The following is a 16,650-nucleotide window of genomic DNA, read 5'->3' as shown; positions in this document are numbered from 1 at the left end:
CACTTCCTCAAATACTTGAAGACAGCTATCATGTCGCCTCTACTGCTTCTCTTCGTTAGATAACATATACCTACCGTAGTTCCCTCAATCGTTCCTGGTAAGGTTCAGCCTCCAGACCCCTTAGCTTAGCATCTTTGTTGCTCATCTCCGAACTTTCTGAGCTACTTGGATCTAGGGATTTCTTCTACGCATAGAAATCAGCGAAAAATTAGAACAGCAGCGATGGAACGGCTGATCCATGAAGAAACATAGGCAGCAACAAAGCGAGACCAACATTTTTATAAGAACCAAATAGAGCCTTGCTAGGCCAGGTCATATGAAAGATCGCTAGATTGTTATCTTTGCAGTCTATATCGCAAAGTCCTGTATGGACGTTATGTATCGTTTTAAAGAGTGATGCGTTTAAGTTTCTAAACATTTAGGCAGAGAACCCGGAAAGCCGTTGAAATCAACCTACAAAAATAGGAAAAGTTCATTTCAAGTTATCTGTTGAATAGACGTGCAGAAGTCCAAGATTTGTCTGCTAGTTTTAATGCGAGATCCTTGAAAGGCTTAACTGAATAAGTTTCTAAACATTTAGGCAGAGAACCCGGAAAGCCGTTGAAATCAACCTACAAAAATAGGAAAAGTTCATTTCAGGTTTGCTGCAATCTGTTGAATAGACGTGCAGAAGTCCAAGATTTGTCTGCTAGTTTTAAGGAGAGATCCTTGAAAGAAAGGCTTAACTGAATTCTGAAACTCCACCCGGAAATAGCCTATCTCGACAAGTCTATTAATGAACTTTTATCTTATCTCTAAGCTCCCAGGAAGTTGCCGCGCAGTGCACTAGGGGGCTTAAGGGGAGGGGAGGGGAGGCCTTCCCTGCGCAGTGCCTTGTGGGAAAGAGGTAGAGCTCGGTGGATGGTTGTTTATTACCTCAGCCGGATCCGTTTATAACTCAAGAGAAGCCACAATGCCGGAGCGAGACAGTGAGTGTCACCTTAAAGCCTGCGGGGGATGAAGGGCCAGCGAATAAATGTTCGGAGGGATCGAAGACAGTCCGCCGCCCCTTCCCTGTTTAATTCCTGAGGGGGGGCTGGGAGGGGGGGTCTTTTTCCTTGGCTCCCTTTTGATGGTTACAGTAAAAACAATCCCTAATGAACGATGGACCTTCTTTCTCCCTGAAAAGAATGGACGATCACAGATCAGGTGCTTTTCGATTTTAATTGCAGCTTTGAAGAGAGCTTTACAGCAGGGGGGTCTTCAAACCCGGCCCTTTTTAATGACTTGTGGACTTCAACTCCCAGAATTCCTCAGCCAACGTGCCTGGCTGAGGAATTCTGGGAGTTGGAGTCCACAAGTCATTAAAAAGGGCCGAGTTTGTCCTTAAAATCTTTGGAGGAATTTCTTTTAGAACCAAAACTTCTTGATCAGCAATCACGACTTTAGTATCATAGGCAGCTTGTATAACTTCATCTCTAATTTCCCTTTTTGCAAAATAAACCACCACATCTCTAGGCAGCTTTCTCTGTCTAGCAATCCATGAGTTCACACGATACACTTTATCCATGCCTCCTTTTATTTCAGATGCTGGCTGATTCAATACCACTTCGAGAGCCTCAGAAACCAACTGCTTTAAATCTTCCTTAATATTCTCCTTTAAACCTCTGATTCTAATGGCAAACTGCATCTGGAAATATTGAGCAAGACTCAATTCCCTATCCATTTTGTCTCTTAAATCTTCATTCTCCAATACTTTTGCTTCTAATATAGCATTCTTTTGAGTCAAATCTTTGACTTTTTCATCCAAATCTTCCACACATTCAGCCACTTTATACACTGAAGACAAAATGTCTACCTTCATCACGCTGAACTTCTGTTCCATCCTCTCTTCTATTCTCTCCTCCAATTTCTCCAATTTCTCCTCCATCTTTGCAAATTTATCACCCATTGATTGATTAATTGATTCCAAAAGTTTATCCAGAGCATCTCGTAAGTCCTTCGATGTCACTACATCAGGAGGATGTAATGCCTGCAATGATGATTGTTGCACCGGGGAAGTTCCAGCACTCCGAAGAGTTTTAGGGGGAGGTTTAGCCGCCATCTTTTACTTTCAATTGTGACGCACTTTCACTTAGAGTTTAAAAAGTCCATCAAGCTCGAGAGTAGAATAAAATAATCCTCTTCACCTTCTCCTCTTGTACCGCTCTGCCTGCTCTTTTTATTCCATAGTCCTTCCTTCAGGCAGGGGTGGTCGCAGACGCCTGGCTCTGCTCCATAAAGTCAGGAGCAGAGGCGCTGGCCAGCTGGGAGCGACCCAGGCTACGGGGGAGTTCGATCCTTCGGCCGCCCAAGCTGCAAGCTCAGGCGGCCCCGGAGAACTCGACCCCTACCTGGGGCCTCACCCCCTCCTCTTCTCCCGAGGAGGGGGCTTCAAATTCGCCCGAACAGCTGATCGGCGCTGTTTCGGGCGAAAAAAACTCAGCTGAGCCGCGGGCAGCCCGGGAAGGCTGTCTCCGTCGCCACGGAGCCACCGGACGTCCATGCTAAATTCTTGCAAAACAGGCCAGATTTTTCCCCCCCTAAATTATATATTCTGCATTTTGCCCTGTGCTGTACTATATTAGATATAAAAATGCTAATTTTCAGTGGGGAAATCTGAGGGGGGGGGAAATGGAGGGAAAAGCAAGAGTTTACATGAAATACTGCCTGTTGAATTACAATTTCAATATGATCACCGTTGTCAGTTTCTAATTCTTTTTTATATAAATATTTTGATTACGTTTTTATAATTACAGATCTTTAGTGCTTAGTAAGCAACCTGTTGTCTGGGTTCACATATTTAACATTAATAGTAATACAACTTCCATTTCTACTCTCTACTCCATTTTTCCAGCCATTTATAGAAATTATCCCACGTTTGGAAATATTCTGTATCTTCTTTCCCTTTCATTTTCAGCGTGAACCAATCCATTTCTGCACAATCTAAAATTTTCCTGATTATATCTTCTCCCGATGGTGTTTCTTCTTTTTTTCAATACTGTGGAAATGCAGTTTTCGCTGCTCTCAGTTTCTAATTCTTATTATTTTACATTTTTACAGACTGGTGAAAATCAAAGTTTTGTGTTTGATGGGAAAAAATTTTTTTAACCCTTTTATATTTTAATTTACCTCTTGAATTTTATAAACATGGCCAGATTCTTAAGCGTGTATGTATTGTGCTTCTGTGGGATTTACACACATGACTTTTGGGAATCTCTCCTTGTTTCTTCTGTCTTCAAGGAATCCCGAAGTGATTCCGAATAACTATAGGTATTACAAATGATCATATTACTTTGTGCTAGTCCCTTGATTTTGCTTGCATAGAAAATAATGGTACATCTTTAGTTGCAATTTCTTAGGGAAAAATTTGAAAAATTTCTGGTACAAATTCCGAGACACGGATGTTAATATTCCTACAGATAATGAATTATTATGCACACAAAAAAGACCAAAGTATTGTAAAGAAAAAAATCAATTGAGGAGAGGAGTTTATATTTGTGACCGTTGAAATTTGGAAAAATTAAGATAAAGAAGAAGTAGTTTCTCTCATCGCTGTACCTTCCTGCTGGGTTTCACAGAATGGTCTGTAGACTGCAAGAAAGATAATACTGTTCTGGACAAGTACTTTCTTGAATCTCTTTAATTTTCCCACACTGTTAAAGTACCACTTTGGAACTGGCTGAAAATCAGTTATATATCAGGTATTTCTTGATATTATTTCTTTGCAGATACTTTACTTCTGCTGTAAAATGTCACAAAAGGTTGATTGAGTGAAATGCATGCTTATCTTTCAGATAATGTTATGTTTACTTATAATTCTCTTTCTAGGTGAGCCGTTCTCCAACCCTTTAGCCCCAGATGGGCACGATGTGGATGATTCTCATTCTTTTCACCAGTGAGTAGAGCTTTTAATTTTGCTTTAAGATAAGAGCTTTCAGTATTGCAGACCAATTTTTGTCATGTACATTGCTAAGGGGACCAAGCACTTTTTCCTCCAAGTTCAGCAATAGGGTTTCTGTATCCTGTACATTGCCAATTGTTCTCACATCTACGTGGAATGCAAAATCTTAGCAGTACCACTTTGTTTATCCCGGCTTCCATCTCCAATTTATACTTGGAGGGAAAGCAAGCCTTGTCATTAAACATTGGTGCGGTGGGAGGCAAGGGAATAGGTCTTTGTCAGTGCTGATTGGACTACATTGGCCAGCAAAACCTTGTGTATATTGCCTAGAAATTATAAAGGGCCAAAATAGTGTTTAATGTTGTAAGCTGCCTAGAGTTGCCTCGCAGAAAGATGGGTGGCAAACAAATTTAATAAATAAATGGTAGGTAGGTAGATAGATAAGGGCACTTTATCCAGTGTACTTTTGATAATTAAATAAAATACCACCTGACCAATAAGGGTGCAATGGAACTATAACATTCTGATTTTTTTCTATATCTTTCTGGTTTTTCTGACCAATTTTCATGGGCAAATCATGAAACATCACAAAGTAATTTTATCACTAGCAGAGATTGTGGCAAATCTATCGTATGTACAATACATGGGTATACTAATTGAATATTATATAGGGGCATTTAGTTTTTCTTAATAAATAATGTACTACAAATTGCACAGTTTTGCAGTATTTCAAATGCTTTAATTTTTCTAACTTTTCAGAGTCATTTGGAGTCAGCTGGTATACAAACGTAACGAATAATGATACTTAGACTTATTCTGTTTTTATGAATTTTTGTAAGCAATTGTTTTTGTGATAGGTCTAAATTGACCAATGAAGACTTTCGTAAGCTTCTTATGACTCCGCGGGCAGCACCAACATCTGCACCACCTTCAAAATCTCGCCATCATGAGTAAGCATGCAATTTTTGTATTCTTTATCAAAAATCCATTTACCAAATACATTTTAGCTGATGCACGACTATCTTGTATTAGTTCTAACTTAATTTCATGTTATCTATAAAACAAATAGATGTTTAACTTGTATACTGAAATAATTGAAATAAATAGAACTTGCAAAATTCAGAAAATGTTTTGTACATTTTATCCATGTACCAGTTCTGAAAAGTAAAGTTTATTACTTTCTATAAACTGCCTACATGATGTTATTATTTTGAAAGCATTTTTCTTGAAGGGATTTATGGTTCCCTTTGAGGTGAACAAAGAGTAAAACTTCATTATTGCTAATAATTCTTTTGAAATTAGAGTTTAAATTTTACTGCAGTTTAATCACAGGGTATTACGAACATTTTTATTCTTGTTCTTTTTAGAATGCCAAGAGAGTACAATGAAGATGAAGATCCAGCCGCTCGCAGGAGAAAGAAAAAAAGGTAATAGGGACTGGTTCCTGAAGTTTCCAAAAGAGTTGATGTATTTTTGACTTGCAGGAAGAATCATTGTGTGTGTGTGTGTGTGTGTGTGTGTGTGTGTGTTATTTGTATGAATAATGTAGGCCTAGGTCAGGGATGTCAAACTGCCGGCCCGCGGGCCAGATGCATCATAGCAAAACTGCGCCCACCCCCATTGCCAGCAATGGCAAAAAAGTCACGATATGTCGCAACACGTCACGTGATGTGAGTTTGATACCCCTGGCCTAGGTTAAGGATGAAACAAAGGAAAGTGGCAATCAGTATTACTGGTGTTAAAAAAGTATTCTTAGAATATCGTGGTTTGTTTGCTTAATATATTTTGGCTTTTTTCCCCCCTTTTTTTAAAACGTCAAGCTATTATGCAAAACTACGCCAACAAGAGATTGAGCGAGAGAGGGAATTGGCCGAGAAATACAGAGACCGTGCCAAGGAAAGACGCGATGGTGTCAACAAAGATTATGAAGAAACAGAACTAATCAGTACAACTGCCAATTACAGGGCAGTAGGACCCACGGCAGAGGCGTGAGTACAGTCACAGTTATTGCCATTCTGACTTGGAGCACAGTGTAGTGCTTATTTTAAAACATTGTTTTTTGTCGTACTAGGGATAAATCAGCAGCAGAAAAGAGGCGGCAGTTGATTCAGGAGTCCAAATTCTTGGGTGGTGACATGGAACACACTCACTTGGTGAAGGGTCTGGATTTTGCTTTGTTGCAAAAGGTGAGCCAGATAATGCAAAGAGTGCATTAAGGAAGAGTGCATAAGGAAGTTCTTGCCCTTATTTGTGCTGCTGCTCTACCTAAAAAATATTCCATCTAAGTTTTTGTTTTGTTTTTTGTTCTTTGTAATTTTTCCTATCTTGGATTGTAATGCCTCCTCTTCCCAATTATTATATCATTGCAGACATTGTTTGAAATCAAGAAAAATCTGAGAATTTGTTCAGGGCTTTCAAGTCACTGTTTTTCAGTGGTTGCTACAAAAGTATATTATGTCAATTGCATATTTTGCATAGGATGCATACATTTCATGTACAATATACCTCCATTAAACATCTAAAACAACTTTTTTCCCTCCTTTGCCACTACTTACTTCTCCCACTGTCCTTAACCTTCCAATGCCTTAGCAATCCTGAGGCAGGGAAGAGTGATTTTTCTTGGTTGCTAATAACAGTAAGTAAATAGTGCTCTTGAACAAGGCTATTATGCAGGGAGATATTTTAAACTTCCTGGTGAGTTGTGAAGTATTTTTTTCCCTGCTGCTCATAACGGTGGAAAAACAATGGTGGTTGACCAGCTGGGTGCTAGTGGAAAACAGTGGATTCAGATCTGCAGACATTGGTGAAGAGCTGTTGGGAGCCAGCAGTTTGTTCCTATTTTATCTTAATCTATTGGGAGTCTGTATGCACAAAATCATACCATTTTGAAGAAAATGTATTTCTGGTCAGGTACGGGCAGAGATTGCCAGCAAAGAAAAAGAAGAAGAAGAACTAATGGAAAAGCCCCCCAAAGAAACTAAGTAAGTAGAGATAAGAGAGTACTGACCGATGAGCTTTCAGACTGAAAAAAATAGTAGCCCCACTACTCTCTTCATGTATTTCATTGTCTCCTTTCTAGGAAGGATGAAGATCCTGAAAATAAAATTGAATTCAAGACTCGCTTGGGTAAGGTTGTTCAGACATTTTTATTTATTTAATAGATTTGCATTCTATTTCTCCTCCCCCCCCAGATGCTTGTGGTAACATATATAATGCCTTCTTTCCATTTTTTTTTCAACAACAAGCCTGTGAGAGTGACTCATCCAGAGCCATCCAGTGAACTACTGTCTTTGAGAATGAACTTAGATCATCTCAAGTCTTAGTCCCACAGTTTACATATTCTTTACCTAGATACAGGGGTAGGCAACCTTGGCTCTTTTGTGACTCGTGGACTTCAACTCCCAGAATTCCCGAGCCAGCTAGGAGTTGAAGTCCACGAGTCATAAAAGAGCCAAGGTTGCCTACCCCTGACCTAGAATAAGATGTTATGAATAGGTTGTACTCTGAGCAAGTTTATTCTGACTTTATGAGTTCTTTTTTTTAAATTCCATTTATATCCCGCCCTTCTCCGAAGACTCAGGGCGGCTTACAAGCTTAGCAGTAGCTTTCATTCTATGTATATGCCTGCTTATTAGGGCTTTCACACACACACACACACACACACACCCAAGCGGCATTTTTACAAAGTCAGCTTATTGCCCCCAACAATCTGGGTCCCCATTTTACCTACCTCGGAAGGATGGAAGGCTGAGTCAACCTTGAGCCTGGTGGGATGCGAACCTGCACTAATTGCAGGCAGCTGGTGTTACTTAAGGAGGCATTAGCCCACTGCTCCACCAAGGCTCTTTTAAATAATCTGAGGATTAGTCTTGGTTTTATGTGCTTTGAAGAATGGCCGATTGGAGAAATGGCTGCAGTATCTTGGTTCTAGTTCTTATAATATCATAAATCATACTGTGGGTTTATTTAGCTTAGTGTATTGTGCGGATAGCAGCATATTCACGAATCCTCTTTTTTTTTTTTTTGGCTAGGCCGTAACACCTATCGGATACTATTCAGGAACAAGGCATATGAGCGGAATGAGCTCTTCCTGCCAGGGCGAATGGCTTATGTGGTGGATCTTGATGATGAGTATGCTGACACAGATATTCCCACAACCTTGATTAGAAGTAAGGCTGATTGCCCAACCATGGAGGTAATTGACCTAATTGCTGTGGTTGCTTTATGAGCAAGGCAGTCGTATATGAGCTGTCAGGGTAGTGATTCCTGTGATTTCTTCTTTTAGGCCCAGACCACCCTGACTACAAACGATATTGTAATTAGTAAACTGACTCAGATTCTTTCCTACCTGAGGCAAGGCACTCGGAATAAAAAGCTCAAGAAAAAGGATAAAGGTAAGCATATGTTTTTAGAATTCAGACTTGCGTATCTCATTTTCCGTGATGAACAGCATTAAAAAAAATGAACATTTTGTTAACATTTGGTTAATGTCAGAATGGTAACGGGAGTACAAAACGTAGATTCTACATTGCCCTAAAAGGTTGATGGTTCACATTAGTGTGAAAAATGTGTTTTAAGATGGAGTTTTATTTCTTTTTCAATCTGAAGAATAGACACTTGCATGATCAAAAGAGTGAAAAGATTAACGTAAGTTGGGTATCGTATCATATAAAAACGCACCACTGATGAAATGCTACAGACATTTGCAAAACCGTATGTTTTATTTCCTAAAAAAATAATATCCTACAGGTACAGAAGTAAGTGTATTCTGATTTGCTATTTGTAGGGAAACTGGATGAGAAGAAACCCCCCGAGGCAGACATGAGGTAAGTATATGGCTGTATCAAGCGCTTATCCTTCAGGGCTGGATCCGTCTCATTGTATTTGGAACTATTTTCAGGAAGCTGCTGCATTCTTGCATGCTCTTCAGTTTGGAAGGAACAGACAAGTGAATTAATTTGGCTTCCCCTTCAGGATGCAGGGGCTGATTTGTTTAAAAAGGAAGATATCACACCTTGGGAGCAAAAGTGTTTCATAAAAAAAAAAGAATAACTTGCGATAAGTGATTCTCCAGGCAAGAATTTTTATGCCATTTTCTGAGGTGTTTGTTTGTTTGTTTGTTTTACCTTTTCCCTTTTTTAATATGCGCTTGTCTGATGAAAAGTATTTTTGAAGATATTGGTGATTATGTACCTTCTGCGGCAAAAGTGCCACGAGAAAAGGAACGAGAGAGATACAGGGAGCGTGACCGAGAACGAGAGAGAGAGAGAGACAGGGAACATGAACGAGATCGTGAACGGGAGAGAGAAAGGGAACGGGAAGAGGAGAAGAAGAGGCACAGCTACTTTGAGAAACCCAAAGCTGATGATGAAGTAAGCACACATCTCTCTCTCCCATAAAACTGAGATTTTCTCAGGCCCAAAATTCAATTAAGTTTAGTTCTTTACTTGCTTACACATCATAGACAGGATCTTGCCAAACTAAAACTGTAACTTTCTACCTTGTTAGATGTATCCTAAGAGATTCTAGGCCCAGGTGGCACACACGTCATCGCCCCAGTCCTAGGCCTTCAGCTGGGTTTTATAAAACCTTTTTGCTTTAGGCCTCCGCCGCCGAGTGCAAGGAAAAAAAAGTTTAAATGAATTTCAGCTTCTCGCGGGGAAAAAAAAAGATCTCGCAAAGTTGGAATTGATTGAACTTTTTAGTCCCACCGTCTGCTGTTACCACTGCAGCCACACCCACCCAGTGGGCCACGCCCACCCAGCACCCGATGATACATAAGTGGGTTTTGGGCTGCAGTTCACCATCACTGTTCTAGGCTGTGCTTACCCTAAGCCTCTTCCCACCCCCTTCCCCATCCAGTGTGGGATTGTTCAGTTTCTTAATACTGCCCTCCATGTAGGAAAGCGCTCTGTTGCCAAAACACTCCTCCACTGCTCCTGCAGGTGATATTCCATCACAGATATTGTGCTTTTGGTGGCTCTTTGATCAGGACCGTTTTTTTACCATTATAAAATAATTTTGAAGTCTTTTGTAACCTTAATGAGGCTACAATAATTAAATGGAAACAGTGAATTAAATTGAATATTTGTGCAAAATTGTAGAAATAATGGTCCTGTAGTATTTTACTCTATTCTCAAGTAGTTCTCAGATGCTAGTTGCAAAGGTACATGAACTTTTGGCTTCTTAGCAATATCTGGCAGGTGGGGACAAAATTCTGCACTGTATGCATCTTTTAAACTAATCAAACATAGCTTGTCTTATGTTAAGTAACTAGCCTTCATTTTGATTGTTTATTTTGAGAGTAATATGTTCGTTTTCTTTTCTCCATTTAGCCCAATGATATAGACAAAGGTAAGTTCTTACGTTAAACTTGATTTTAAAAAACTGGCTGCAAGCAGGAAAATATGATTGCTAAACAAAATATCTGTGCAATTGTAGATTTAAGAAGAAATAAGTTTTATCTCAGTCATCAACATCACTAGAGATTTATCTCCCTTGAATATTTAGAAAATCTAATGCAGTATAACTGGATATTTTTTTTAGCTTATGGTTTGCCATGCTAGAAAGATTTTTAAAAACGTATATTTTGGTTTTCTTGTATGATTGTCTCCTTATTTGTGGTGAATTTAAAGGCTGGTTTACGTATCACAATAAGCCAACATTGGCTTTTTTATATCCCTTAAGTTTTGGAGTAGCCTCCTGATTTAGTGGTTCCAATCTCAATACCTGAAAACTCACCTGTTTGAACAATCCGGCCTGGTCTGATGGGTTTGGGGTATTTTAATTGTAATTTTAATTAATTTTCACTGCAATTGGGCTACTCTATTTAATTCTTATCTTAACTTTTGTATATTGTATTTTTTATTGCATTTTATTGCCCTGTACACCGCCCTGAGTCCTTTGGGAGAAGGGCGGTATAGAAATTAAATAAATAAGTAAATAAATACAGTAATGGCCCCCAATCAAGAGAGGATCTCCTATGATCTCTTAGTTTTCGATAAGATTCAGCTGGAGTGTAGTATTATTTCGGTCAGGCTGGTCAGTAATTTCTTTCTTCTTTTTTTCAGGACCTGGCTCAGCCAAAGAGTTGATTAAATCAATCAATGAAAAGTTTGCCGGTGCCACTGGCTGGGAAGGGACAGAACCATATCCTTTACATCTGTATGCTGAACGAGGGATTCAGTATAGCGTTCAGCAGCTGCTATAGGGTTTTTGGTAAAGCGGTTGTTTTCTGCATAAATTCAAATCTTCATTGAAAGAAAACACTTTGCTTTTGTGTCTTGGGAAAGCCCCCAAATAATGCCCAGACTTAAGATGACATTTGGAACCAGAATCTCGGTTGTTCACTGAAGTGGTTGTTAAGGGAGACCGTACGTGACTGCTTTGCTCAGTGACTGCAATCCTGGCACTCCAGGTTGTAGTCAATAAGCAATCTTGCAAGTCGTTCAACGGAGGCGTCCCAGACAAGGAATACCTCAGGAGCGGGGAAGGCCCTAGAAGGCCTGAGCAGGCCATTTGTTAGTTTGGGCAGGTGCTGCAGTGCAGTACAAAACCACAACCACTCCAGGAAGTCTCAGCCAGCCCAGGACAGCCTTACAATGCAGCATTCAGTAACGGCGCCAGTATTGGTCCTGAACTAGAGTCCTAGCAACCTTGGCCAGCTGCCGCTGCCCCCCGAATTTCGATTTTAACCCCAGCGTTGCCGCTGCTGTTGAGAAATACCGTCTCAAGCCCCACACTGTGGCCTGCCATTCTGCACGCTACTCACCTTCAGTTGTTTTTCCCCTGCTGTTTTTTCCCAGAATGCCAGCATAGAAAAGGGCAGGAGCCATTCTTGTGGTACTTCAGAAGTTTCCCTGACTTTTTCTTTTCTTCCCTTTCCCACATCACGGGGCCGATTGGTGCTGGATGGCGGTGGCTGCAGTATGGGGCTTGAGATAGCATTTCTCGATGGTAGAGGCAGCATTGGGGCTGAAATCGAGGCCTACGAGTGGAGACAGCTGGCTGAGACTGCCGAAGGCCCTGACCTCTTATGTCAGGATTGTACCATGGGGCATAGGGCGGGGATTTGGGGGGAGTTACAGTGCCCATGCGTTTGGGTAAGTGTAGTTGGGCTGCCACGCATCCAAATTTTGATCACGTGACTGCAGAGAGGTGCTGCAGCGGCCATAGGTTTGGGCACAGTTGCAAGTCCCTTCATTCGGCAGTATCATAATTTTGAATTATCATTGCATGAACGGTTGTTTAAGTCAAGGACTGCCGTTATATGTAGGTTCTATAGAAATATATAGAAATAGTCCTTCCTTAATGACCGTTTAATAAATGACAGACACCCCCCCCCCCACACACACACACACCGGCAAACCCACGTACAACCCAGTTCCAAAGTTCTGACAGTGGCATACCCTCCGTGATCACATGATTGCGTTTTAGGCACTTGGCAACCAGGACAGCTTTATGGCTGGTCACAGTGTTCTACAGTCATGTGACCATAATTTACGACATTTTATGCCTTTTCGTCCAGTTTCCAGCAGAAAACACCCATAGGTACACAGTGATTTGCTTAACAACCACAGTATCCACTTGATAACTACTGCCAAAAAAGTCATAAAATTGGGCCAGTCTTAGGGGTACCTTGACTTACAACTGTTATGACTTAAGGTAGACACTCCAGGTTCCTTTGTGTTGAGGACTCCCTATTGTTTCCAGTGGAGTGACTGGAAGAGATACTTGACTCCAGATACTTGAAATTGATATGATTGTTACAAAAGCTTGTAAGAAAGAAGATATTGATCTGAACAGCTTAAGACCTTTTCAATAATCTGCTTGGTCTCCCCATATGGATTCATGGTGCTTGCTTATTAGGTAGAGACAGTCTTGTCCCTTTCAGACTACTTTTGTTCCTTATCCTTTAATACATTAAAAAAAACTGAAGATAAAAAGCAAGTGGGTGACTTCTTTGGAATGCTGAACAGCTATGCTGAATGCTACCCTGCAACGTAAGAATATTATGTATTCATTCAGAGGACTACTGATATAGGAACAGAACATTACAAGTTATCTAAATTTTGGAATAGTGGAACATCAATTTTAAATTAAAACAAAAACAACATTCAGACCAGGAATGTGAAAACCTTTTGGCTCAAGGACCATGCACATTTTCTTGGCAAATAATTTTGACAAAAAACATTTATTTAAAATGTCAGGGCCAGAGGGTGATAGGGCTAACTCATTGTCATATGCACAAACTTGGAAAAAGTTTGGCTTTACACTAAAGCATTAGCAGCATCTGAAGTTTGAAGCTATTCAGAGTGGTCCTGCAACTATCAGCCCGCGCACACACATATACACACACAAATACATTTTCTACTCAACTGAGTAGCAGTGTAGTGGGCTAGGAGAATATAACTTTTTTGAAATAATCTATTTCTATAGATGCTGACTGAAGTCCAATTTTTTTCAGTTTTAGATTTTATCACGTATACTATAGAATCTATAAACTAAGCAGAGAATTCCAGATTTGTTACTGCTATGTCTCAAACTATAATTTTGAATGGGATTGTAAATATAGTTACTGCCAATTTTGTGTTTATCCTAGAATGGATGCCATGGCTGTGGATAGTGATGAAGAAGTAGATTATAGTAAAATGGATCAGGTATACCATTGATAATTTTAAAATAAGTATTTTACTATGTTGTAATAATTCCATAATGAGTCATTTGGAATCTGTATACTATTAAAACTCTCCATGTTTGTGTGTAAACTTTTAACTGGGCAAAATGGTACATCATAGGAGGTACCTCAAATGGACTGATAGATTGCACTCAAAATTCAGAATCCTTACTCATGCAGTTGAAATTTGGCAAATTTTATGACATAATACAAAACATCATAAACCATCTCTTATGGTCAATTGGGCTATTTTCAAGGCAGATACATCTGTGAATAGCTCCCTGAATATTTAAGGTTTTTTTTTCCTAGTGAAGGCAGTACATGGGAAGCTCTGCCATTGCTGAAGGCATTGAGGAATCTGATAAGGAAATAGATCTGAAAAGCTGACCCAATGGATCAGGGTTTGTCTACTATATATATTGAAATTTTTCATAGGAACGTGGCAGCTTTTAACTTTCTAGCTTTACTTGCAGTTGAATAAGGTGCTATAATGGATTTTACTATGTGAGATAAAATATTTTAATGCTTTCCTCTGTATAATATGTGTTCATACCCACTGCAAAAAGGAGAAAAGTATCATAATGGATAGTCTAGAAACTCTATTCTTGGAAGCTAATATTTTTTTTGTTTACTTTTTCAGCAGCAAAGTTAGAGATTGAGTATGCTAACATATGGAGCATTCAAAAACAATTTCATTCACTTTCAGCCTAAAGTGGTACAGTTCTTTTTACTACAGAATTCTACTTCATTTGTCTTTTTCTCCTTCCTCAAGGGAAACAAAAAAGGACCTCTGGGTCGTTGGGACTTTGACACACAAGAAGAATATAGCGAGTACATGAATAACAAAGAGGCTCTACCCAAGTGAGTTTGCAAGTTGTTTTTAAGAGTAGGAAGATAGATGGTATTATAGGGCATCTTATTTATAAGTAATAGGATTCCAGAAAACCCTTAAGACCTGTCTCTGTCCCCAGGCCGAGGGTTAACGTGGTACGATATATTAGTTATACCCCTGTCATATTATTTGTCTTGCACTGTTTGCTGTTCTAATTGTTTCCGTCTGGGCTGCCTATTTATGTGGTTTTTAACTGTTTTACTCTTTCTACGGGTTTTATAGCCCACCCAGAGGTTTCTGGAACCGGTAGACATATTAAGTCAATTAAATTAAATTAAAATTATTATAATTAAAATTCCTACTACATTTTGCAGAATGCCTCATAAGATGCCTCATATAACAGGACTTAGATCTCAGTTTTTTGCATCAGACTAGCTGAATCACAAATTGTACTTGTTCCTCTTATTTTAGAGCAGCGTTCCAATACGGAATCAAGATGTCCGAAGGCCGTAAAACACGTCGCTTCAAAGAGACCAATGACAAAGCTGAACTGGATCGGCAGTGGAAAAAGATTAGTGCAGTAAGCATCTTAAGCTACCTTTATTTAGTAACATTTGTTTTGTCCACCGTGGGTAGCAGTTTTCTTTACAGTTTTGTACACTCACCTTACAGGTTTTACGATTTGGAAAGGATTGTGTCCTGCTGTTTCATTCAGCTTCATGTATAGAAATATGCTATATTTTTAGGTCCTTTCATTTCTGTGTCGGGGCTTCCAATCAGATTGCGACACCTTGTAATATCTAGTTTATGATCAAAATTCTGATGCCTAAATGTTCTCTCTATATTGTGGGAGCAAACTAAACTTTTTCGTATGTGCTGGCCTATTTAATTTTTGTGCTGTTCACACAATCTTTTGCTTGAAAGTTAGTCATTTCAAAAAAAAAACAAAAAACCCCAACACCACCAAATGCTTTAATGTCGTATCCACAATACAGTGATTGTATTCTCTTTACAGATCATTGAAAAAAGAAAGAAGATGGAGGCTGATGGGTTAGTATAATTGCACGTGAAAAGTTAGCGTGATGTGAAAAGTACTCATGGAGCCATCTCTTATCTCTTACGTGTTCTCTTATACGTATTCAGCAAAGGGTAGCTACTCATTTGTGGCAGGAGATAACATGTGCCGTCCAAAGAATGTTACAATTACTTTTTACCTTCTGCGTTTTTTGTTCTTAAGATATGCTTTCTTTTTAGTACTGTATGTATTTTTTCTGTGTGTGCGTGGTTTCTGCTAAAGTGCCCCGTATTACAGTATTTCGTATAAATGTCTTTTATCATTTCAGGGTTGAGGTGAAGAGACCAAAATACTGAAGCTGGCGGGAGGCTTTGATTCCTTCCGTTGTATTTCAAAAGCTCAGCTCTAGCGGGGATTTGATTCTGATGGGACTAGTCACTGGAACAAGCCCATCTCGCTTCCGGCTTACGTATGAATACGAAGGGCAGCGCCTGATTGCAGTGAAACTTTTTAGATGCTTTTTTTTTCCTTCTCTGCAGCACATGTTCCCCTAAGGGCTTTTGCACTCTGGATTTGTACCGCAATAAAAAGTGCTAAAATGTTAACGTTACAGAATTCTTAATTGTATCCCTTGAATACGTGGCAGTAGGGGGCAGGTAAGGTTTGTGGGGGGGCAGGTTTTCTTTGTACAGAAAGTAACATGAATGGTCTTGTTAGTAGTATTTGCTATTATTGAAATACATCCTGATGTGAACTTACATAGCACATCCTGCCCATTAGGAAAAATCCTTTCCTCTTCATTGTTACTTACTATTTTGATAGTTTCTGCCTGTCTTGCACAGAGTGGGTGTGCGCCAAGCTCCCTCAATTAAACATTGTCACCTTGTGGGACCAAGGAAGTACGGTACGGCTTCTCTGCCACTGACGCTGCGCTCTGGAACAGCATCCTCACGGATGCAGATAGCACCCTTTCCTCTTGGATTCCAGAATGCCCTTAAGACTTGGCTCTGTTCCTCTGGAGCACTTTAATATTTTATTAGTACTGTTGTTTGTAGTCTGGGTTGCCAGGTCATGCTTCATATTTTTAAACTCTTTTAAGTGTATATTTGGATACTGTAAAGCTTCCAGAGTTGGCAGCAATAATAATAATAATAATAAACAATAAAATACAAATATTTTAATTAAGTGAATTAAAATTGCCACAA

The 16,650-nt window shown here is 39.6% G+C and overlaps 1 protein-coding gene across 2 annotated transcripts; it reads left to right on the top strand.

The window, feature by feature from the left end:
- Positions 1–854: 854 nt before the first annotated feature.
- Positions 855–16,050, top strand: IK (IK cytokine). Of its 2 annotated transcripts, XM_081324176.1 has the most exons (20): positions 855–968; positions 3,850–3,916; positions 4,780–4,872; positions 5,290–5,349; positions 5,743–5,910; positions 5,994–6,108; positions 6,833–6,903; positions 7,002–7,048; positions 7,954–8,117; positions 8,208–8,316; positions 8,709–8,748; positions 9,087–9,294; positions 10,258–10,276; positions 10,993–11,073; positions 12,846–12,924; positions 13,524–13,581; positions 14,371–14,459; positions 14,902–15,010; positions 15,446–15,480; positions 15,774–16,050. In XM_081324176.1, the coding sequence occupies exons 1-20, from the start codon at positions 953–955 to the stop codon at positions 15,799–15,801; spliced, it is 1,656 nt and encodes a 551-aa protein (XP_081180302.1). In that variant the 5' UTR covers positions 855–952; the 3' UTR covers positions 15,802–16,050. The 2 variants fall into 2 exon arrangements, 1 of the variants encoding a protein (XP_081180302.1); XR_014025977.1 differs by lacking the exons at positions 15,446–15,480; positions 15,774–16,050 and adding an exon at positions 13,908–13,999 and having other exon boundaries at positions 14,902–14,952.
- The last annotated feature ends 600 nt before the right edge of the window (positions 16,051–16,650 follow it).

Source organism: Vipera berus (genome assembly GCF_964194415.1).
Source record: "Vipera berus genome assembly, chromosome: 3".
Lineage (NCBI taxonomy): Eukaryota > Metazoa > Chordata > Lepidosauria > Squamata > Viperidae > Vipera > Vipera berus.
The sequence above is the reverse complement of the archived record's forward strand: the minus strand, read 5'-3'. Positions and strand labels throughout refer to the sequence as shown.